The sequence below is a fragment of the Trichechus manatus genome, unplaced genomic scaffold (genome assembly GCF_000243295.1).
Source record: "Trichechus manatus latirostris isolate Lorelei unplaced genomic scaffold, TriManLat1.0 scaffold00106, whole genome shotgun sequence".
Taxonomy (NCBI): Eukaryota; Metazoa; Chordata; class Mammalia; order Sirenia; family Trichechidae; genus Trichechus; species Trichechus manatus.
The window spans coordinates 8,825,128-8,848,141 of NW_004444042.1; the positions used below are offsets into that span (position 1 = coordinate 8,825,128).

Here is a 23,014-nt window from a genome sequence, read left to right on the forward strand (position 1 = left end):
ATATATACTTCACTGGTTTTGCTTCTCTAGAGAACCCAGACTAAGACAGCGCAGGACCGGGCAGTGTTTCATTCTGTTGTACACAGGGTTGTTATGAGTCGGAATTGACTCAACGGCCTCTAACAACAACAACAACAACAAAATATATATAACAGAATTTGCCATTTTAAGTGTACAATTCAGTGACATTAATTACATTCACAATGTTGTGCAAACATTAAAAAAAAAAAAACCCAACAAATCAAACCTGTTGCTGTTGAGTGTAGCAACCCCATGTGTTTCAGATTAGAACTATGCTCCACAGGATTTTCAATGGCTGTAATCTTACAGAAGTAGATTGCCAGGCCTTTCTTCCTCAGTGCCACTGGGTGGGCTTGAATCACCAACCCTTTGGTTAGCAGCTGAGCATAAACCATTTGCAACACCCAGGGACCTGTGTGACTATCACTATCTATTTCCAACTTTTTTCATCACCTCAAACAAAAACTCTGTACCTGTTAAGAAGTGACTCCCCATTCCCTCTTCACCCAGCCTCTGGCAACCTCTAATCTACTTTCTATCTCTGTGAGTTTCCTTATTGTAGATATTTCACATAAGTGGCTTCATATAATTTTTGTCCTTTTCTGTCTGGCTTATTTCACTCAGCATGTTTTCAAGGTTTATCCATGCCGTAGCATGTATCAGGGCTTCATTTCTCTTTATGACTGAATAATATTCCATTGTCTGCAGATACCACGTTTTGTTTATCCATTCATCTGTTGATAGCCACCTGGGTTGTTTCCACCTTTTGGCTATTGTGAATAATGCTGCAATGAACATGGGTGTACAAGTATCTGTTCGAGTCCCTGCTGTCAAGTCCTTTGGGATAAATGCCCAGGAGTGGAATTGCTGGGTCATAAGGTAGGTCCATGTTTAACTTTTTGAGGAACTGCCACAGTGTTTTCCACAGAGGCTGCACGTTTTACATTCCCACGAGCAGTGCGTGAGGGTTCCTGTTTCTCTGCAGCCTCACCAACACCTGCTATTCTTTGGTAGGATTTTAAACCCTGGGCTTTGGAAGCTGAGTTCCTCATGGTCAAACCCTCTCCTTCTTCCTTTGGAGATTTCGATTGTAAGTTGATTTGCAAAACAATTAGGCCTCTGTGACAGCAAGGATGACAGGGCATGGAAAGGAAGCCAAGGGTTGGGCCCCAGTTTGGAGGGTGGGTGGGCCCCAGGGAGTTGGGGCAGTCACAGGATGTGGGTGGGATGGGTTCAAGGAGGGAGAAGGTTGAGCCTTCTTGGGAGGCAGAAGGGTCTCAGGACTGGAGCCCCAGAAAATCTGGCCTTTTAACTCTCCAGCCCAATCCCTCGCTCCCCACTCATAAGCCCCCATCCATGGAGGGATCAATGCTCAGTGCTGCTGTAACCCCACAGCCCCCGGTGCCCTAGGCTCCCAGACACTGTAGGCCCAGGTTGTAAACAGAAGGAAAAGGCCCATCTGAGGGCTCTAAGGTGTCCTCATTCTCTCCCAGGCCCCTGTGCCCACCGACCCCTGCTCTGCAGGAACCTCTCTGACCACCCACCTGCCCTGCTCTCCACATGGGAAAGCAGAGCCCCCAGAGGCAAGGGCCAGACTCTAGTCCTTCCAGCACCAGCCTTGGAGCCCAGACCCAGGTACCACCTAGGGGCCCCTAGAAAGCCAGGGCAGCAGTGACCCCCACTCTCAGCTGGCCTCCCACCCTGTGTGGCAGAAGCCACTGTGACACCAGAGGTGGACAAGATCAATGGGAGGGGGTGACTGCAGTTCCCAGGGCTGCACCAGGACAGTATCATTCTTAACTCCAGGACACTCGGCGATGACAGCCCGGCCTCGTCAGCTCTTTCACCTTACTTGATGTGGGGCCTTTTGTGCTTTGACAGCAGAATCTGTCCCTCTTCTGGCTTAATCCCCAGCCGGAGGTGTCTCTGGGGCCACCAGACCAGAACAGACAGATGGGCTGCCCTGGCCAAGGACTCCCATCTGCCCCTGGGCCCTGGGGAGGCCAGGGAGATAGGCCGATGCAGGGGCTGAACCATGAGCCACCTCCAGCCCTCTCCTGCTTCAAAGAGGTGGGGGACAGCCCCCCAGACTGCCCAGCCCCCCCTTCCCGGCCTTGCTGCACCAGCTACCCTCACTGTGCTGTGGCATGTTGCCTCAGTTTCCCCAACCTCCACAAAGGGGACCCAATGACTCCTGTTTTGAAAACAAGGGACAGGGCTCCTAGGAGCTCAAGGTATAATTACAGCAAAGTCACTCTGCTGATGAACAAGGGAGACCACCACCCCTTGAATTTCAACAATGTTTCTCTCCACAGTTAGAGGAGAGATGGGGAAACTGAGGTACAGAGCAGTTAAATGACCTGTCCAAGGCCAGAAGCCTGTTGCTGAAAGTGCTGAGATCAATTTTATATGGGGAGGGGACTGTTCTCTTCCGTCCCCTTTCCTTACTTCCCAGTACCAGAGGGTGCCCTGGTTGGGGGGCCCTAACTTTTGGCCTCTCAGCCCACTCCCTGGGCAGAGGGTGGGGTAGGCCATGGAGAGGGTGGTGCTATGACCCGTCCTGCACCCGCCCTCCCCGCCAGGCGATTTTGTAGAACCTCACCACTTTCCCGTCATTTATTTCCCATTTCACACTCGTCATTTTTCTCCTGGCCTGACGGGGAGTAATTCTCTCCCTCTCCCTCTCCTTTATTTTCCTGGAGGGCTTTGAAAGGCTCTAAATCAACGCCCACCAGCCAGGTCCTTGAAGGAGTTTGCAGGAGCTGGGAGGGAAAACGGGGCCAAAATCTCACTTGCAAACAGAACTCGCCCAATACACAGCACATGTGCATGGGCGGAAACGGCCATGGTCTCTTTCCACAGCACGCAGACGCCCATCCCCACGCCAACTCTGAATGCTCCTCAATTAAAGCACCTGTGGGCACCCACTGGTCTACACACTCAAATCAAAGCCAATTGCCGTCAAGTCGATGCTGACTCATAGTAACCCCACAGGGTTTCCAAGAAGTTTTACAGAAGCAGACTGCCACATCTTTCTCCCCTGGTGCCGCTGGTGGTTTTGAACTGCCAGTCTTTGGGTTAGCAGTCAAACGCTTTAACCACTGCGCCACCAGGGCTCCTTGGTCTACACCAAAAACCCCAAACCTGTTGCTATTGAGTCAAGTCTGATTCATAGCGACCCTGTAGGACAGAGTAGAACTGCTCCATAGGGTTTCCAAGGAGCAGCTGGTAGATTCAAACTGCCGACCTTTTGGTTAGCACCCAGGCTCTAAACCACTGCCCCACCAGGGCTCCTTGATCTACACACAGCTCTGAAAAATCCCTGGTATTACTCCTGAGCCTCAGAGTCCAGGGGAATGGGGATGGGGTCACCTCTAGGGGGCGTGCCTAGGAAAGTCCTGGACCATATCCTCTGACAAGGTAGACCCAACCCTGACCTGGCGTGGCGGGAGGGCAGATGAAATGTGGAGGGGAGGAAAGGGTAGACATTCCCCAGCTGAACAAATCCTTCAACAACGTTCATTCACAAATATCTTGAATACCTACAATGTGCCTGGTACGGTGCTAAGCACAGGGGTTCAACAGTGGGCGAGACAGACACAACCTCAGCAGGGCAGGAAGATGACGATGGTGATGATGACAGCTACCATTCATTGGCCACTTGGCATATGCCAGTGCTTTGTGTATACCGGCTCATTAGATCACAACTCTATCAGGTGGGGACTCTTATTAAGATAAGATTGGAGTACAGAGAGATTAAGCAACTTGCCCAAGGTCACACAGCTGGGAAGTACAGTAGCTGGAATTAGAACCCAGGCATTCTGGTACTAGAGTCTGCACACTTAATCCCCAAGCCGTAGTAGCTCTTAATAAAGAAGTAACCTAACAAACTCAGACTGCAGGAGCAGCTCTGAAGGAAACAGAGTGTGGAGAAGGGGCAGAGCTACTCGAAGCAGGGTAGTCAGGGAGGGCGTCTTTGAGGAGGTGACATTTTAAGCTGGAACAGAAGGAAGAGAATGAGAGAGTCATGAGAAGAACAAGGTGTGGGGGAGTAGAGAATGAACAGCACTCAGAAGGCAGTGGGAAGAAGCAGCTTGTGAAAGACTCAGAGGTGAGAAAGAATTTGGTGGTTTCAGGGAGCCGAAAGGCCAGTGTGCAGGGGGTGCAGTGGGTGTGGGAAGACAGGTGGGCCAGCCCCATTCACATATCACCTCGTCCTTGATGTCACCTAACAGCCCCTCCCCACCCTTTCCTCACACCTCAGCTACAGCCCCTAACTCACTGAGGGCCAAGGTAAGACCTTAGAAGACCTCGAGGGACCCCCTCAAAGGTATTAAAATGTACCCTCATATATATGGATATATGCATATATCCATATATATGCATATATACATTAATGGTTATAAAATTGGAAAGGATTTTTATGACTACTCCTTTTGAAATTATTTGGCTATGACAAACTCAATTAGTATATGGACGTCTTCCTTTCTCATTTCCAGGCAATCATAATACGTAATTGGCAATTAGAGAGAATGCTTGGAAATTCTTGACAATTCTAGAAAGTCTAATCTACAACTTGCCCTTCAGTGTAATGTTTACAAACACTAAATTTCATAATTATTAAAGTTGCTATATTACATTTGGTAGGTGTTTAACATAAGTATTAATACTTTTTGGATTTCTGAGTCATTACATTTTTTTTTCAGGTCTCAAACACTACCACGGGCCCTGTGCCCATCCCGTGCCGGGGAGGAAGGCCTGCTGACTCTGTACTGACGGGTGGGCTTACTCTTCACTCCGCTCAGCTCCTTGGAGGCAGGGCCGGAGCGTTGTTGCCTCCTGTACCCCAAGCCTGCCTAGCCCGGGGCCTGGTGCACAGTAGGTGCTCACTGAAGGCTTGCTGAGGTTTCCTGGAGAGTGAGGAGGCACTGGGCAGCAGGCCCCTGGCCCACTCTCCATGCCTGCTCATGGCTTAGAAGAAGACATAAGGAAGCTGGAGACCCAGAGATGACTGCTGGGGACCAGAGCTCCATACTGCCCAAGGCCAAGTACAGTCCCCACCCAGAAGACCTACTCTTTGCCCTGCAGGCTGACTCTTCCATGATGGCACCCCTGGCTGGTGTCCCATGCAAGGCTACTCGGCCACTTTCTCTCAGGGCCACCTCTATCAGATGACCCTCAATTCCCTCTGGGAAAAATTTCCTAGAAATGTAAGGCGAAGGTAAGAGTGGACCTGATAGCTGTCCAGCCTACCAGCTCTTGGGGTCCCTGGCTGGGGAGTGGAGGAGGTTGTCCTGGGCCAGCACCCAAGTGTCCACGAGGTGGCAGCAGACAGCAGCCACCCAGGCCTGGAGCCTTAGAGAGAGACCTGTGGAAATGACCCAGGGTCGTGGTTTCCAACCTGGTCGTGGCTGGAAGGAATCCCCCCAAGGGGCTTTTGAAAATCAGATTCAAGGTCCCTTTTCCCCACCTCAGTCTACTGGAATCTCTGGGAGGGAAGCCTGGGATTGGGAGCCTGTTCAGTAGATCTTGAACACATGGAAGAGAGAGCAGGACTGGTGTGCCGGCCAACCCCTTTCTCTCTCTTTTCTCTTTCCTCTGGGGTGACATCCTCTCCCACCTAGATCTAGGTGGACCTTGTCACTCCTGGGCATGGCTGATGAAGGGATGGGGTGGGGAGGCCAGGCATCACCAGCACATGGTTGCTTGGGCTCAGGGTGGGGCTGCCTTCCTGGAGAGCTGGATGCCATCCCTTCCCCATCCCAATGGAATTCTGGATCTGGGCCAACAGCCAGGGCACTGGTGAACCAGCAGAGGTATCAGGGTTGGACTGGGTGGTTTCCAATTCCTTGTCTCTAAGTCAGATAGACCTGGGTTCCAGTCCTGCACTAGTAGCTATGGACCTCAGGCAAATCCCTTAAAGTACGTTTCAGTTTCCTCCACATTAAAATAGGAGTGACGGCTCCACCTGCCATGTGAGGCTGTAATGAAGATGAGAGAGGTCAGGAGAAGCCCTCAGCACAGCGCCTGGCATGTGGCAGGCATTCAGTAAATGGGCTCCCTGAGCTATCAGGGTTCATGTCCATTGCAGGTCTGGCTAGGCCGCAATGGGGTAGACATTTGGGGACAAGCCTCCCCAAATGAGATCAAATGGGGCAAAGGGGAATCCTAGAGCAGAGTACTTCAAAAGGTCTCCGAGACTCGCCACAAGGGGGTGCTCGACCCTGGATTTCCTTAGCTTCCCTGGAACGCTGGTTTTCGTTAGGGATGCCTGTGGATTTGGCCTCCTCTCCCCATCTCACCCTGAGTGCAGCAGTGCTGACCACACAGGCTCACTCTCTGCATACAGGCTCCTCAACACACCCGCACAGGGGTGCTCCAGGCAAATCCTATGCCAGGGAATTCCTGGAGTGACCCTCAAACTCCCCACTGGGGCAGTCCTGGGGGCCACCTGTTGGGGAGCTGGCCTGGGCAGCTGGCTGCAGAAACAGAAGGAAAGATACCCGGGACAGAGCTGAGCTTATGCATTTTGAGGGCAGGACCTGTGGCTTGGCAGGAGGGGAGGGGACTTCTCCTGAGGGGGTGGCCAGAGTCCTGAGGACAAGCCCTGGGCCTCAGGGGAAGTGTGGCTGACAAGCTGAACCAGCCTAGCTCCTGGTTCCTGGGCTGCCGGAAATCCCCTCTGATACAGCCTGAAGGCCACTGCCAGCAGGGGTGGGTGAAGGCTTCCCCCAGCCTCTGCCTCCTTTAACCCTGCAAGGACAGCTTCCAGAGCTCTGCTCCAAGAGTCAGCAGACAGAAACATAAAGACCGTCCACCCCACCTGGGCAGGCCAGGGCGGTGACATCACAAAGGGGGTGTGGACCACACCAGGTGAAACTGTCAGAGGGGGTGACACCAAAATGACTATCTATAAAAATTTTTAGAAATTTATTATTTTTTATAAAAATATCCCTGTAGTTAGTTATGGAGGCCTGGTGGCGCAGTGGTTAAGTGATACAGCCACTAACCAAAAGGTCAGCAGCTCAAACCCACCAGCGGCTCCTTGGAAACACTGTGGGGCAGTTCTAGTCTGTCCTCTAGGGTCGCTATGGGTCGGAATCAACCCAACGGCAACAGATTTAGTTTTTTTTTTTTTAGGTAGTTATAACAACAAAAAAATTTTCCATAAGCTCAGCTTACATGTATCAATATACCTACAAGGCTAAAACTTTATGCTAATTTACTTTTTTCCCCAAATTTTATTTATTTTGTTGTTGGTGGTGAGAATATACTATGCTAATTTACTTTTTGGACCTTCTAATGTGCTCCGGTCAGAGCTGTTGTTATTACCCAATTACAACGACGCTTTGAATCACGTGGTTTTGTCTGCACGCTACAAGCACACACTGTTGTTTTCGTTGCTGCTGGTGTTTTTTGTTTTATTTGGATTTTTTCAAATTTCCTGGTGTTTTAGCTACAATACTGTGGTAATCAGCACGGGGGGGTGACACCATGAGTTACCACACTCAGTGACATCAACCCTAGTGATGCCACTGAGCCAGGGGGTTCATGATGGGAATGGAAGACCCCCTTGGAAGTGCCGCCTTGGCAGTTCTGCCATCCCACCACCTACCGTGGTCACATCAGAGTCTGGAGGGGTCATCTCCACCAGGTTGATGTAGTAGGGAGCATCCTTCCATGTGGGGGGGTTGTCATTGATGTCCAGGAGAGTGATGTTTACCTGCGAAGCCACAAGGGGCGCTGTGGGGCACGCCTCACTGAGACGGGCAAGGGCAGGACCTACCAGGGTAACAACACTCAGAAGCCTACGGGGCATCATGGGATTAATTCCACCAGCTCCACCACTCTGGGGGCCTTGGGGCAGGGCCTGGATTTTGAAGGACAGGAGGGAGCCAGTTCCTTCCAGGAAGGGTGGGTTGAGGTGCTGTCTCATCAGGACACAGGGGGATGGATGAGATGACCCTTGAAATCCCTGGTCTTGGCTGAAGGTGACTGATACGGTGGGGGAGGTTAGCGGTGGAGGATCTGATAGACTCCCTTGAGCATCCCAGTCTCAGCTACAAGCCAAGCAATTTCCCTGCTCACTTGCTGCCCAGGTAAATTATTTATAGAGCTCTGATTCCTATTAGCAGGGGCCTCCTGTGACTGAAGAGGGTACAGGGAACTTTCCTGCAAGTCCCTGGCCAAGGGCCACCAACCCTAGCCCCTCTGGCTGGACAAGGATGGGGGCAGCTCTGTGGGTGGGGTGAGGGCCATGGGGAGAGGTCTTTAGAGGGGTCCCCAGGGACAGCTAGAGAAGCAAATGGGGAACAGGAAGGGAGGGGTTTGGAGTTCCTCTCCCCCAGAAGCTCTTACTGCTTCCCAGCCCCCATTCTCTTCTGCAGCCAAGAGCTCATTCAAGACCCTCAACTGCCTTCCCTTAGCTTTCAACTCTCGGCGGTATCTTCGAGGGAGTGCCAGGCCTTGGGTGGGTGCTCTGGGTCTTCACTGTCCTACTGGTTCAGGGAAGGGAAGCCCAGGCATCACATCTCAGCATCACCAGGGATGGGGGTGGGGGTGGGGGTGAGGACAAGTCCCCAGGGACCCTCTGGGCCCTCCTTCCTGCTCTGAGCTGCCGTGGCTGGCAGAAAGACCCTCTCCTGTTTCTTGGCAGGTGCCAAGGCAGGGAGTAACCCTTGGGGCTCATGCCTTCTGCTACCTGCACAGCTGGCCTTTTGGGAAGAAGGAAGAAAATATTTCATTGAGCTCCTCCTGGGTCTCCCCACATCCCAACTGGAAATGCCTTTCTTCCCCATAGCTGAGGTAGCTCCAGGGATACCCTGGCTGATGATGGGCTGGGACCTGCCACCCTCCGTGCGCTCCCACAGTGCCTGCACTGTCTCAGGACACAGGTGCCCAGAGGCCTCGGGTACCACTTGAAGATGAGCTGGGGGCAGTGACCTGGCTGGAAAGCAGGGAGTGGGGGACACGGGAGGGGGCACTCACAGTGGCGATGCCAGTTTTCTGGTTGTGAGCCACACCCCCGTCCACTGCCCGCACGATGAGGATGTATTCAGCCTTCATCTCACGGTCGAGCAGGGAGGTGGTGGTGATTTCACCTGCAGGGGAGAGGAGTCAGTGAATGGGGGGCCAGAGAGAGCAAGGGAGGGAGAGACAGTGTGCAGGAAGATGCTTACGAGATCAGCATGATCTGGCAGTGTGTGTGTATGTGAGCAACAGGCAGTTGGGAGACAAGGAGACAGAGACGGTGCTCAGGGAGGGGCGGGGGCAGTACTGTTCCTTGGGAACCAGTATCCCAGAGCTGGGCAATACAACCCCATGAAGAAGAGGTCTTTTCAGACCTGGGAAAATGTGGGCTGATTTGGGGAGCTGGAGGCTGGGGAGCGGGGCAGGAGGGCCATCTGGACTCAGACTCAGCCACAAACTTCTTCTCGTTCACACTTTTGACGTTAAGTCACTGGCTTTATCACCTTGAATGAGTCACTTAAACCCTCTGTGCCTCAGTTTCCTCATTTGGTCAAAAGGGAATAATAATAGGACCTTGTGCAGAGGTCTGTTGTGGGGATTATTTTAGTTAATATCATGGGAAGCTTAGCATAGCGCCTGGCACCGTTTATTCAGATAGTCACAGAGATACAGTGACAGGACTGAAAAATACCAAGTTTTTCACACAGGTTCCACTTTGAGACTCATTACTAGACAGTCCAACTTGTAGCACAGTGAGAATGAATAGTTTTAAAATAATTTCCTTAACTGCCATGTGCATAATATAATCATATTGCCTTTGTTTTTTAGTGTGTGAACAAAGTTATTCTGTTAAATATAAACATTTAAAATGTACCACCATTTTTGTCGGCCTGTTTTGGCATTTCTTCGTGTTGTGGTATAACTAAAAAAGGAAGCCACCCCAGCAGCAGTATGCTGGTAAATGTTTAACAACCGGCTCTTCAAAAGGAAAAAAAAGGCCTTTGCCAATTTCCATGGTGTAAATACTCCCACCAAGGCCCATTTTAAACTACCAACTTGATGGCATTGAATATGGAGTTGGGAGGAGATGCACCTGCACAGTTGGCTCTCACGAGCTGGTATGAGCCAGTACAAGCCGGCTTCACACGTTACTGAGGCCAGGCCATTTACCATCTCATATGGGCTGTGAGAATGAGCCCGCTCTTTGAGGACAGCGAGACCCAGATGTGAATTCTGATTACAGCTCTTTCCAGATGCTTGGCCTTGGGAAAGTTGCTTAAATTCTTTGAGCCTCAGTTTTCTCATCTGTAAAGTGGAGGTTATTATCCTTTCCCATCAGAGCTATTGTGAGGATTAAATAACTGTAGGCAATGCTCCCAACACTCGGAAAATGTTAGTTTCCTTCCAATGGGCTGAGAGTTCCCCAACGGCAGGACTATGTGCTATTCATGTCTGTATCCCCGTTGCCTGAGTGAGTTGCATGACCTGGGGCAAGTCACTTAACTTCTCTGTGCTTGGTTTCTTCTACCATAAAACAAGGGAGCTGGGCCAGATGGTCCCCAGAATGCCTCCCACCCCGACATTTCCCTCCCTGGCACACTGTCCAGTCCTCTGGCCTGGTTGGGGTTGAACATGGAGCCAGGAGTAGGCGCCAGGGGGCAGCTAAGATGTTAAGATCAGGAAGAGAAGACTGGCAAAGGTCTGCCAGCTGAGCCATGCTCCCTGCCAGGGTGTTGTCGATTAATTGGCAGGGCAAGGAAGAAATTAATCTCTAAAAAGTTTTGAACATGAACTTGTCGGCATGATAGATTGCTCCTCCTGTCTGGGAAATTAGATCCAATTAAGGCCACCTTTGCAGAGCAGACCTGGCTAATCTGACGAAGGAGCTCAGGGGAAAGTGCTCACACATTTGGAGCTAAAGGAGATGCATTAAGGCAGCAAGAAAATGTCTATGTCATCATTCAAGCCCCCTGGTGGAGATGGAGTTCCTGGTTAGGGAGGCAGAGGTGGGGTGCTGGGCACTGCCTCTGGGTGGAGGGATGGAGCTCTAGCGTGGCCTTACATAATGTAGCATTTCAAGTATGGGCTCTGGAGTGAGTTCAGGCTCTCCAAGTCCTCAGTCAAGTTACTCAGCCTCTCTTGTACCTCAGTTTCCTCATCTGGAAAATGGGGATAATACTAGGACCTGCCTCACAGAGCAGCGAGGAGGGTGAAATGAGAGGATATTGGTCAAAGTGCTTAGAACAGTGCCTGGCTCATGCTAAGCACTTGGTTAATACTAGCCAGTTGCTGTCGAGTTGATTCTGACTCATGGCGACCCCATGTATGTCAGAGTAGAACTGCCCTCCACAGGGTTTTTAATGGCTTTTTTTTTTTTTAATTGTGCTTTAGGTGGAAATTTACAGCTCAAGTTAACTTCTCATACAAAAATGTATACACACATTGTTTTGTGACATTAGTTGCAACCCCCACAAAGTGACAGCACGCTCCTCCTTTCCACCTCGGGTTCCCTGTGTCCATTCGACCAGTTCCTATCCCTTCCTGCCTCCTCATCCTGCTTTTGGGCAGGAGTTGCCCATTTGGTCTCGTATATCTGATTGAACTAAGAAGCACATTCCTCATGTGTATTATTTTTTGTTTTATAGTCCTGTCTAATCTGTCTGAAGAGTGGGCTTTGGGAATGGTTTCAGTTCTGGGTTAACAGTGCATCTGGGGACCACAGTTTTGGGGGTGCCTCTAGTCTCTGTCAGACCATTAAGTCTCATCTTTTTACGTGAATTTGAGTTCTGCTCTACATTTTTTTCCTGCTCTGTCTGGGACTCTCTTGTGTTCCCTGTCAGGGCGGTCATTGGTGATAGCCGGGCACCATCTAGTTCTTCTGGTCTCAGCTGGTGGAATCTCTGGTTCATGCAGTCCTTTAGTCCTTTGGGTAATGGCTGATTTTTTGGAAGTAGATTGCCAGGGTTTTCTTCTGAGGTGCCACTGGGTGGACTTGAAACTCCAACCTTTTGGTTAGCAGCTGAGTGTATAAACCATTTGCATTACTCAGGGAGTCCTTGGTTAATATTAGCTAATGATATTACTCTGAGTCCCTTGGAAATGTGGGCTCACTGAGGACGGATGCTCCTGAGAGCAGAGAGGAAGGGCCTCCGTTTTTTCAGAAGTAGGAGGAGAGGCCCTGGATGCCTCTCTTCAACCTTTGTACACACCACTGACGTCAGCACCAGTCACCAGCTCACCAAGCTTCCAAGAAAGGGGATGAAAGAGAGACTGAAGGCAGACTTGGACCAGGGGTGGATAACACAGGAGACCTCCTGCCATGCTGGGCCACCGACCAGCTGTGGCAGAGATGGCCCATGTCCACCAAAGAGTCATGCTTCCTTCCCAGGATAAGTGCTGGAAAGTGTCTGTCAGGCCAGGGACTACATTCCCCAGCCTTCCCCGCATCTCAGTGGGGCCGTTGCCTGGTTCTGGCCAGTGGAAAGTGGGCAGAAGTGACTTACGTCCCTTCTAGGCCTGGCCCACAGAAACCTCCTTGCACAATACTCCATGCTCGTTTTCCTTCTGCAGTGACCATCGAGCCACAACATGGAAGGAGCCTGGGTCTTAGAATCACCATGGAGAAGGCTGCCCACTTAACACACACACTGGACTGTTTGCTGTCTGAATTATTATTTCCATTGTGTTAAATCACTGAGATTTCAGAGTTTATCTTTTTACTATCTGTTGCTGTTGTTGTTGTGTGCCGTGGAGTTGATTCCAACTCATATTGACCCTATAGGACAGAGTAGAACTGCCCCATAGGGTTTCCTACGCTGAAATCTTTACGGGAGCAAATTGCCAGGTCTTCTTTCCTGTGGAGTGGCTGGTGGGTTCGAGTCACTGACCTTTTGGTTAGCCGCTAACTGCTTAATTATTGTGCCACCACCAAGGCTCCTTCTTTAATCATCTAGAGTTCCCCTAACTGATACAGAAATGGGAACTTTGACACGGGGTGCCTTGCATGCCTTGGATCCCCATGAAGGCAGAGGCATATCACATCCCTTCCTGTATGCCCAGCACCCAGCACAGAGCCTGGCACAGGGCAGCCCCCATTGATTTGGCATGAACAGATGCACAAGTATACAGGCGCCTCATATTCCTTCCCAGCTTCTGGCTGAAAAGCCTGGAGGTATCTTTTGTTGCTTTTTTCTGCACCCCCTTCTTCTCTCCCAGCCTCAAAGAGGAGAGAGAGCTAGAGGGAGGCATATGGAGAGAGGAAGTAAAAAGAAGAGAGTTACATGGGTTGAGCAGGGAGCTGGGGCTGGGGGTCCCTTGGTGAAAAGACAAAAAGAGAATAATAGTGATGATGATAACTTAATTTTGTTAGCACTTATTATACGCCAGGAGTTAGTCTAAGTGTACTTTATCGACACAACAGCCCTAATATGATCACCCTCATTTTATAGGTGGGGGCAGCAGTGGTTCAAAGGTAAAATTATTGCCGTCCATGCGGGAGACTCAGGTTTGATTTCCAGCCAAAGGACTTCATGCAGCCACCACCCTCTGCCAGTGGAGGCTTGCATGTTGCTGTTACGTTGAACAGGTTTCAGTGGAGCTTCCAGACTAAGATGGACTAGGAAGAAAGGCCTGGTAATCTACTTCTGATATATCAGCTAATGAAAACCCTGTGGATCACAACGGTCCAATCGTGTTGAGCATCAAGTCGTCATGGATCGGGGGTCTACTTGATGGCAGCTAACAACAACAACATTTTACAGGTGGGGAAACTGAGGGAGAGAGTATAACCTGCCCAAGGCCAACAACCGTGTTAAGAGGAGGAGCCAGGATTTGAGCATGAGGTTGCCAGCTGACAGAGGAGGACACTTAGGTTTGAATAAAGGTGCCCTGGAGAGCGGTGTGTAAGCAGCTTTTCGTAAAACGGAACACAATTTAACATCGTAGGGCTCCTCCCCACTGAAAGAAATCCTCTAGTGGATAAACTCATGCTGTGAATTTCATACTCAGTATTTCAGAGATAAAGTCAGGTGTTCAAAGCTGGTTTGCTCACAACGAGGGCCTCCTGCAAGAGGGAAGAAAGAGACCCTGGTCCAGAGGCAGGTCCCAGAGCTGGGGGTGCAGAGCCAAGGGCATGGAGGAGAGGGGCCAGGTGGGGCTCACCTGAGCGGGCATTGATCCGAAACTGGGAGGAGCCCTCCAAGGAGTAGATAATAGACTCTTGGCCGTACTCCCGGGAGCGGTCCAGGTCCGTGGCGTTCAGGAACAGCACCGTGGCTCCTTCCGGGAGACAAGGGGGTGGAAGAAAGGCTGCTCACCCCGGGCTCACAGCCCCAGGCCAGAGGGGAGGACATGGGCATCATGCTCCCAGTGACCAGCCCTCGGGGAGGCAGGAAGCCTGCCCACAGGGGCACCCCAGGGATAGGAGTGGGTCCAACCACCGCTCCTGTGGCTGAGATCCCTGGGCTGTGTGGGGACAAGGCTGCTGGGGAGGGTGACACAGGGCTAGAGCACACCACTGCCTGTCCCCCACCCTTCCCTGGCTGGCCGCCACATTAAATACACTCGAATTATCAGCTTTTACTTTGAGTCAAAAAGAAATGAAGCTCCATATTAAATTCGTTGACATTTATTATGCTCCATTTCTGTCTTATTTTATCTTCTTCACCAGCGGAATTGTAAGGGCTTTTATTTTCTCCTTAATGTCTGGTTAAGGCCCTTACCTTCCATTTCCACCTCCCTGGGCTGGGGGTCAGCCTTTCCCTGTCCTGAGGCCATGCCCTCCGGGGCTTCTAGCTCATAGTCCCCTCCAGCCACACCAACTGCCAGATGGGGTGAAGACTCCCAGAGTCATTATACCTAGGCTGGGGTCCCCACTCTGTAGGGCCAACCAGCTTCACGGGCTGGCGACCTGTGCAGTCCACAGGGTCCCACGCTTAGAAGGGCCCTGCTTGATTTCATGCTCTGCTGTTGCTGTTGTGAAAATTCTTTACGATTTTGAACAAGGAGCCCCATATTGCATTTTACACTGGGCCCTGGAAATTATGTAGTTGATCCTGGATGGGCTGGGGTGTATTTTACCTGGATGGGGTGGGAAGAAAAGTGTTTGGGGCAGAAGCTGCCCTCCCTTGGGAAGGGAGCACCGCCATGGCCTGGAAAGGGCTGCTAGCTTGGTGAAGGCCAGGCCTGGAGGGACCCACCACGGCCTCCTGGCAGCATCCTGGGCAGATGGACCACAAGGAAAAGCTGAGGGTCTGCCCAGAGGAGTGTCTGCACATAATAGGTGCTCTGTAAACAGCTGCTGGCTAGCAGGTAATTGGACATCTCCAAAGGTCCCCTCATTTGCCACAGGATGCGTGCGCACAGGAAACAGACACAAGGAAGACTGAGGCCCTGCTTGAATTCCATGCTGCGTGCAAAGTCAGGTCTGCATACAACAGGTGCCCCATGAAGGCAGGCTTCCTGCCTTCCTGCCCTCCCTGCCAGGCCCGTACCTGCCATGATGTTCTCCACCACGGAGACAAAGTAGGCAGGCTTGCTGAAGGTGGGAGGGTTGTCATTCTCATCCTGGAAGGGAAACAGACAAGCTGGTAGGAGCCAGGGAGGCAGGCAGGCTGGTCAGCTGTCCAAGGCTGGTACCAAGGGGCAGGATGAGCATGGCTGGGCACCGAGGGGCTCTGGTGGGGGTCACAGGGTGTCAGGGGTCTCTCTGGCGGGCCTTGGGAAACACACAGGGTCATGAAGGGGCGAGGAGGGCAGGGAGAAGGAGGAGAAGAGTCAGCAGTTGGAATTGCCTCCAACTCCCAGCTCCCCTAGTGCTTCCTGTCCTCCTTACCCCTTTGCAGCCCTCACCCCCTTCCCTAGCTTCCAGCTGAGCTCCAGGCTCTGCTCCAGCACTCCCACCCTCACTCATCAGCCCCCCATGTTAGGGGTGGCCTCTTGGACCTGCCCTCCCAGCTCAGCCAAGATGATGATGGAAAGTTCTAGGAGCCCTCCTAGAAACTAACGGAGAAAGGAGCACCCAAACCCAGAAGAATGCAGTGGTGGGCGGATGGAGTAGTTCCCAGGCGTCAATTCCTCCCCTGGGGCTGGCTGCAGGCTGGTACAGCCAGACCTGTCCTCACACACAGGAACGAGGCTCTTCCGCCCCTGACCAAACCCTGTCCCAGAGACCCCTCAACCCGCTGATTCTGCAGCAATCCTGCCTCTGGTCCAGCCTTCACCACCAGTGACCAGGTGAGAAAGACACTGGTCAGAGCATGGGGCGTGGCTGAGGGGCTGAACCAGGCAGGGTGGATGGCCTCTTCTGGAACCAGGCCCAGGTGCACCAGCTGTCTCCTCCTGCTCCCACTCTTCCTCCAGCACCCCATCTCCCTCCTCATCAATCAGGGACAAGCTTCCCGACCTTTTAAAATTCTCATCCTCACCAACCACCTTCTGCAATCACTCAACAAGCATCCTCCTGTTCCCCTTTCAGGAGGCCTGCTGGCCCACGTGACTCAGAGAGTTCTCCTCTTTCCCACACAGCCAGCTCAGCAGTTTCTCAGTGGCTCAGAGGTCACCCCGAGTCAGCACCCACCCCCAGACAGTCCTTATGCTGCAGTCCCTGGGTAGTACAAGAAGTTTGCACTCCACTTCTAACCTAAAGGTTGGCAGTGGCACCATGGAAGAAAGGCCTGGCAATCTACTTCTCTAAGATTACAGCCAGGAAAACCCCATGGAGCTCAGTTCTACTCTGTAACACGTGGGGTCTCCATGAGTCGGAATCAACTCGACAGCAATGGGTTTGGTATCGGTTTGTTGGTGCTTCACTCTCTGAGGGCTCATCTCCTCATGGAAGTGAAGGCTCTTTGAGGCCAAGATGTCTGTATGAAGGCCCTCTGAGCTGCAGTCACTTCTGGCTGAGCGGGCATGAAAGCGATGGAGGGGTGAGAGCTGCTGCTCACCCTTGGGGCTTTAGAGAATCCACCTGCTGGGATTGCAGCAGCCAGGAAGGAATGCCCTCTCCTTCCCTGATCTGTCCTCTGGCTCTGGACTGTACCCTGACTGATGTCACCCTGCCCTTCTCCCCAGCCTCTGAGAGCTGGTGGACTCGGGACTCACCTGACATCCAATGCCCCCACACCGCACCTGGGCACTGCCCTGGCCCGTGGCGTGGGCACGGGTGCCCATATGCATATATATTCAAACCTTCTGCTTGGCTGCCCGAAGCGGCGCCGAGAATGTCAGTGACAGAGCATGAGGCAGAAACTTATTAGCAGTGATATTTCCCCGGATCCTGGCACTGAATTTGCTATTAGTTCTAATTCAGCAGCTCCCGCTCCAAAAGCTTATTGTCCCCTAATGGGAAATCTACAAACCGAGTTTGACTTCTTTATTAAAAACCAACAAGCAGTGGATGAAAAGGAATCACCTGGCCCCTCTTGCCTCCTCCTCCTTCCTTCTGGCCAGAGCTCTGGCTCTTTGATCTGCCTCTCCCTACCCCCAACCCACTATCAACTTCATCATTGGCTGGCTATTTTTTTTCAGTTGAGAAGCAAATCCCTTCAGTGGAGGGAGGTGGCAGCTTAGCCAAGTGACAGCTACTTAAAAATCACTCATGTGCAAATCAACCCGAAGGCGGTGACCTTTTCAAGTGTGGTCCTTAGACACTGTCCAAAAGCCCCACTCGAGAGACAATGTTCACTCATAGACAAGGGGCATCTGTCTTTGTTGTCAGACCCTTCTGCTGCCAGGGTGGTACCCACAAGGAAACTGCAGACCCCTCCTGACCCAGGACACCTTTCAGTGAATTTGAAAATGGTGCCCCTTCCGCTGGGCTGACCTGGCTTATGAATGGAGAGTGGGGTGGATTCCTCCCACCGGCCCTCCACATGGAGACCCCGCTTCCTAGTATCAGGGAGGGAGGCCGCCAGCCACTCTTTCTTACTCACAGTGGGTAAAAGGTCCAGCTCCTGGACCTTCCTCTAGCTCTGGAGCCATTTGCGGGGCTAAGGGTGGGCTGGGGCTCCATCTTTAGGGAAAGGGCCCTAAAATAAGGGTTTTTTCCTTAGCTGAGCCACAGGTTGGTTAGGGGACCGGGGTTTGGGGCAATTCCTGAGTTTCAAAATCCCGTGAGGATAGATCTTCCAAGGCCTTGCTACTCAAAGAGTGGTCCACTCATAGATCATCAACATCATCTGGGAGCTGGTTAGAAATACGGAATCTCAGCCCGACCTCAGACCCACTGCATGAGAATCTGCATTTTAATCAGCTCCCCAGGTGATTCAGGTGCACATGGAAGCTTGAGAAGTTCTGGTCTCAAGCCTGTGAAGACAGGGATTTCCAAGACTCCAGGCCAGTGGGTGCAGTGGAAAGAGTGTGAACTTGGGAATCAGACTGGTTGAGGTTCAAATCCTAGTGCTGCCACTCACTAAGTGGTAAGCGATGAAGGCACTGGTGATAATGGACCAGCTATATATCCTGCCCTGAGCCTCAGCTTCCTCATCTGTAAAATGGGATTGAAAGAGATTTCATAATGTGAAAGCACCTGGCACATCGCTGGAGTTGACTACATTTTAATTTCTATTTGGTCAGTTATGCCTGCCCATCCCTGGGCTGGTGTAGAACACCTCATTTTATCTCCCTAAACCTCCCCTACCCTTTCCCTCATTTGCTTCCCCAAAGCCTGGAAAGGGTCCTTCTCGGTCCTAGCCTGCACTCTGGAACTCCCATTTGCACTACGGACAGCTGGGTCTAGATGCTGCCGATGGTATGCATGTCTGTCTTGTCAGCTGGAACAATGGCCAACATTTCCCGGTGCCAGGTATTCATGACACTATTATGAGGCAGGTACAATGATTATCCCCGTTTTGCAGGTGAGGAAACTGAGGCTCAGAGAGGATAAGAACTAATCCCAGGTCACACAGCCAGAGGGTGGCCGAGCCAGGTTTCAAACCCACATGCCTCCAAAGCCGCACTCTTTCCCTCCATTCGCATTGTCTCCTTGGGGGTGGAGCAGGTTCACATTCATCTTCATATCCACCCAGGACCTGCTACTGTACCTTGAACACAGGAGCAATTCAGTACTTGCGGAGCACAGCAGAATATTGGCTGGTTGCAAGGTATTTTACGGACTGAATTGCGTTCCTTCAAAATAGGTACTGAAGTCCTGGCCCCTGTACCCGTGGATGTGATTCTGTTTAGAAATAGGGTTTTCTTTTGTTATATTAATGATGTTATATTAATCAGAGTAGGGTAGGTCCTAACCCTAATCCCTTCTGAGTTATAAAAAGAGTAGAGAGACACACAGGCAGAAGACAGATGCCAAGGAACACCAAGGACTGGCAGCAGTCATCAGAAACTAGGAGAGAAGCTCACAGAAGGAATCGCCAAGGCCAAGACCTTGATTTGAACTTTCAGTCTCCAGAACTGTGAGAAAATTAATTTCTGTGCTTTAAAGCCCTCTACTTGTGGTATTTTTTTGTTACGGCAGCACTAGGTAACAAAGATAAAAGGGATGGCTGGTTGGTCAAGGCTATGAGTGTGGCCAGGATTTGGGGAGGCTTGGGAGCTGTGGCCAGTGTCAGGGTCACGGCCATGTGAAGAATATAAGGACATGGCCATAACTGGCAGGAAACACATTCTACTTCTTTGGTATCACCTTCAGCATCTTAAGGGAGGTGGGAGGTCGTGGGCTAAAGATGTGCAAGTTTCTAGGCTTCGATGACTCTCCTCTGTGATGCCAGATACAAGGACTCTAGAAGCAAGGCTCTCTGCCCTCCCCTTTGCTGCACCCTGTTCTGCAGAGCCCCACCCTCCCATGCCACCTGTAAACGCTGCACCCACATGCCCATCTGGAGGGCTCTCCCCCAGGCATCAGCCTTGACTTTGCCATAACCTCCAGCTCCACCTATTCTGCAAGCAAGTAGGCCCAGACAAGGACATCTCCCGTGGGAGCCGGGCCCTGGAGCTTCGGCCTCAGGCTGAGAGGACGAGGCTTGTTAAAGCCAGGTCTGGGCAGTGCCAGAGGCTGCAGGGCAAGCCGCCTGTGACAGGAAGGTTATCCAGCAAGCCTGCTCCAGGTCGAGATATTCCTGAGTTTATGTTAAATCACAGCCTATCTCCTAGCCTGACACTCTCATCTAATCCTTCTGGAGCCAGTAATGCACTAACTCTTTCATCAACACGCCCACATGGGGTGGCGGGGAGGGGTGTCTGTGTGTGCGCACCACACGGCGGGGAGGTCTCAGTGGGGAGCGGCCCGCTGTCAGACCATGCTCAGCATCCCAGGATCGCTGGGGGAGCAGCACGGGCCAATGAGCAAGTGTGGAGATGGATTCAGCGGCTGATAATTTCAGACACGGAAATCACTAAGGTGTGTTTGACATTCATGTCAGACAAGCTGTGGTTTGGTTTCAGGCCCCTTTAGATCTTCAGAGGAGTGGAAAGGAAGGAAAAAAAAAAAAAGAGGGGGATAGAGGATAGAAGAGAGAAGATGACCTTCCAGTAATTTCCTTGAACTTCACGGAGTGTGGCTGTAAGTGAAGGGAACCCATGACACTTTCTCCCTGCTTGACCCCTGGCTCCTATTCCTCTCAGAGGGGGTTCTGAGGTCCCCAGTAAACTCAGAGCAAGGCAATCTGTCTCTTCTTGAAGTTCCAGGGCCCTGGGCCTTCCCTGGTGGCCTGAGCTGAGAAGTCACTTGGTTGCTGCAGCAATAGCAGAGGTTAGCTAGGGGCCAACCTTTGGGACCGTTTGTTGGGCAATTCCCCGAGCTGTGGGGTCATCCAGGGATGTGGGGACAAAGTCCTCTGCCACTGGGTTCAGGCAGACCCGGGATGCTCTGGGAAGCACTCACCACTGCTGTTGGAAGGGCAAGGCCAGCGCTCCTGGGTACTTACAAACACCTCGATTGTGACAGAGACAGTGCTGTTGAGAGGGGGGCTGCCAGCATCCCTAGCCATGACTGTCAGATAAATCAGCCCGTTGGGTATCTGTTCATAGTCCAGGGGGCGGCTCACGCTGATCACTGAAATGAGAGAAACAGGGCCCCCAGGCCCTCTGTAAGCAGACTTTAGATGTCCTCCAGCCATGGCTCCCCAGTGGGCAGAGAAGGCATGGCTGGCGTGTGCCGGGGCCAGCTCTGCCTTGTTTGACCCTGAACTAGTGGAGCCTCATGGTCTCATGTTTACGGCCTGCCTGAAGTGTGCCAGGCACGGTGCTGAGCCCATGAGACAGTAATGATTATTAGCTCCATTTTACAGAGAGGAAACCAGCCTCAGAGAGGTTTCGTAACTTGCCCAAGGCCACACAGCTGGCAGTGATAGAGCCAGGACTGGAGCCCAGGTTTGTCTGAATCCAGAGCCCAGACACCTCCCCAGTAGGCACAATTGCCTGCTAGACTGTCCGTTTGTCTGTCTGACCCACTCATCTGGCACTGCTCTTTAATATCTGTCCTGATTAGTCTGGAAGCTGCTTGGAGGACAGGGTCATGCCTTAGGCCCTCTAGATCTTTCCCTGTTACTCCCCCACCTCCACCCCAGACCAGCATATAATTCTCCCAGTTATTGCCCAGCATTGGGGTGCCAAGGAGGGCCAGGCAGCAGGGTACAGGTGACACCCTCCTGGTTCTCCTCTGACCTATATTTTTTTCCCTTGCCATCTTTCTCCCCCTCTTCTCTTCCCTCCCTCTCCTCTTCACTCACTTCACCCTGTGGGTTCTTCATGGCCATCCAGTAGCCTGCTCTGGGCCTTGGGGTGGGGCACTCATGGCAATGGTGTAGCTGACCTTACCCTCAGCAGAACTCTGCAGGTGGGTGAAGAACCCCTGACACCAAAGGCCCGTCTCAGACATAGGCCAAGGGGCAGGATTTGGGGGGAGCTGAGACAGATGCCTTGGCCCTCAAATGCCCCCCCTCCAACCCCCACTGTGCATGCCTGAACTCCCATTACTACTCTTTGTGCTAAGCCATGGATTCTCAATCAGGAAAGGAAGGCATATTGGCTTGCGGGTGGGGGCCATGTATAGTCTGAAAAGGCATTAAAACAATATTAAATTGCAACTTTCTATTTGGAAAATGGAAACAAAAGTATTGCTTTAGTAATGCAAACCGTAGGGGAATTCCTCTAGCTAAAGAGAGAGCAGTGTGTGGGCAGACAGAGGCATGAACTTCTAAGTGTTCTAAAGGGGGCATGGATTAAACAGACAGAGATCACCCGACATCTGAAGCCAAGACTGTAATTTCTGCGACTGGATGTCTCGGCCACACTGTGGGCAGTAGGAGGAATGAGCACTGGGCCTGGGGTCATTCAATCGCACATTCATTCTACCTTGGGGGCACCTAACCCAGTCTTCAAGGGAAGCTCCCTAGAAAAGGGACATCCAAATGAGCCCTCAAAGTTAGCCAGAGGTTATGGGCTTAGGGGCAGGGAGGAAGGGCTTTCCAGTAGAAGGAACAGCCTCTGCAAAGGCATGGAAGGGAGGTGACCACTTTATGGGGAGAGGACACCAACGGAGTCAAAGAGGCTGGATTCTTACAGGGGAGAGGAGTGCTGAGAGATGAGGCTGGCGAGGCAGCTCAGAAGCAGATCACACTGGGCCTCAAGTGCTACCCTCACAGCTTTGCTGTGTGACCTTGGGCAAGTTGCTCCCTGTCTCTGGGCCTCAGTTGCCTCGTCTGAAAAAAGAGATGGTTTCTTGGGATCTTAGAAGTTGATGTTGTTGCTGCTTTTCCCTGCCGGGGCTCTAGGGATCAGGACTCACAGCAGGGCAGGGTCCGGAGTGCGAACTATGCCTGGGCCTAGCAGGGCTGGAGTGGGAGATGGAAAGCCAGGGGAACCTTCAGCCTGGGAAAGCTGGGGGAGTCCCTGGGTGGCGCAAACCATTAAGGGCTCAACTATTAACCCAAAGGTTGTCGGTTTGAACCCACCCAAAGGCACCTTAGAAGAAAAGTCTGGCGATCTGCTTCTGAAAGGTCACAGCTTTGTAAACCTCATGTAATGCAAGTCTACTCTGCCACACACGGGGTCTCCATGAGTGGGAATC

At 51.9% G+C, this 23,014-nt stretch overlaps 1 protein-coding gene across 1 annotated transcript in view; it reads right to left on the reverse strand.

Annotated features, from left to right (window-relative positions):
• Nucleotides 1-23,014, reverse strand: part of LOC101341936 (cadherin-23-like) — an 84,039-nt gene that overhangs the window by 14,849 nt on the left and 46,176 nt on the right. Inside the window, 5 exon segments of the mRNA XM_012557500.1 lie at nucleotides 7,637-7,744; nucleotides 9,010-9,122; nucleotides 14,152-14,268; nucleotides 15,483-15,555; nucleotides 20,871-20,998. Coding sequence (XP_012412954.1) covers nucleotides 7,637-7,744; nucleotides 9,010-9,122; nucleotides 14,152-14,268; nucleotides 15,483-15,555; nucleotides 20,871-20,998 — 539 coding nt within the window.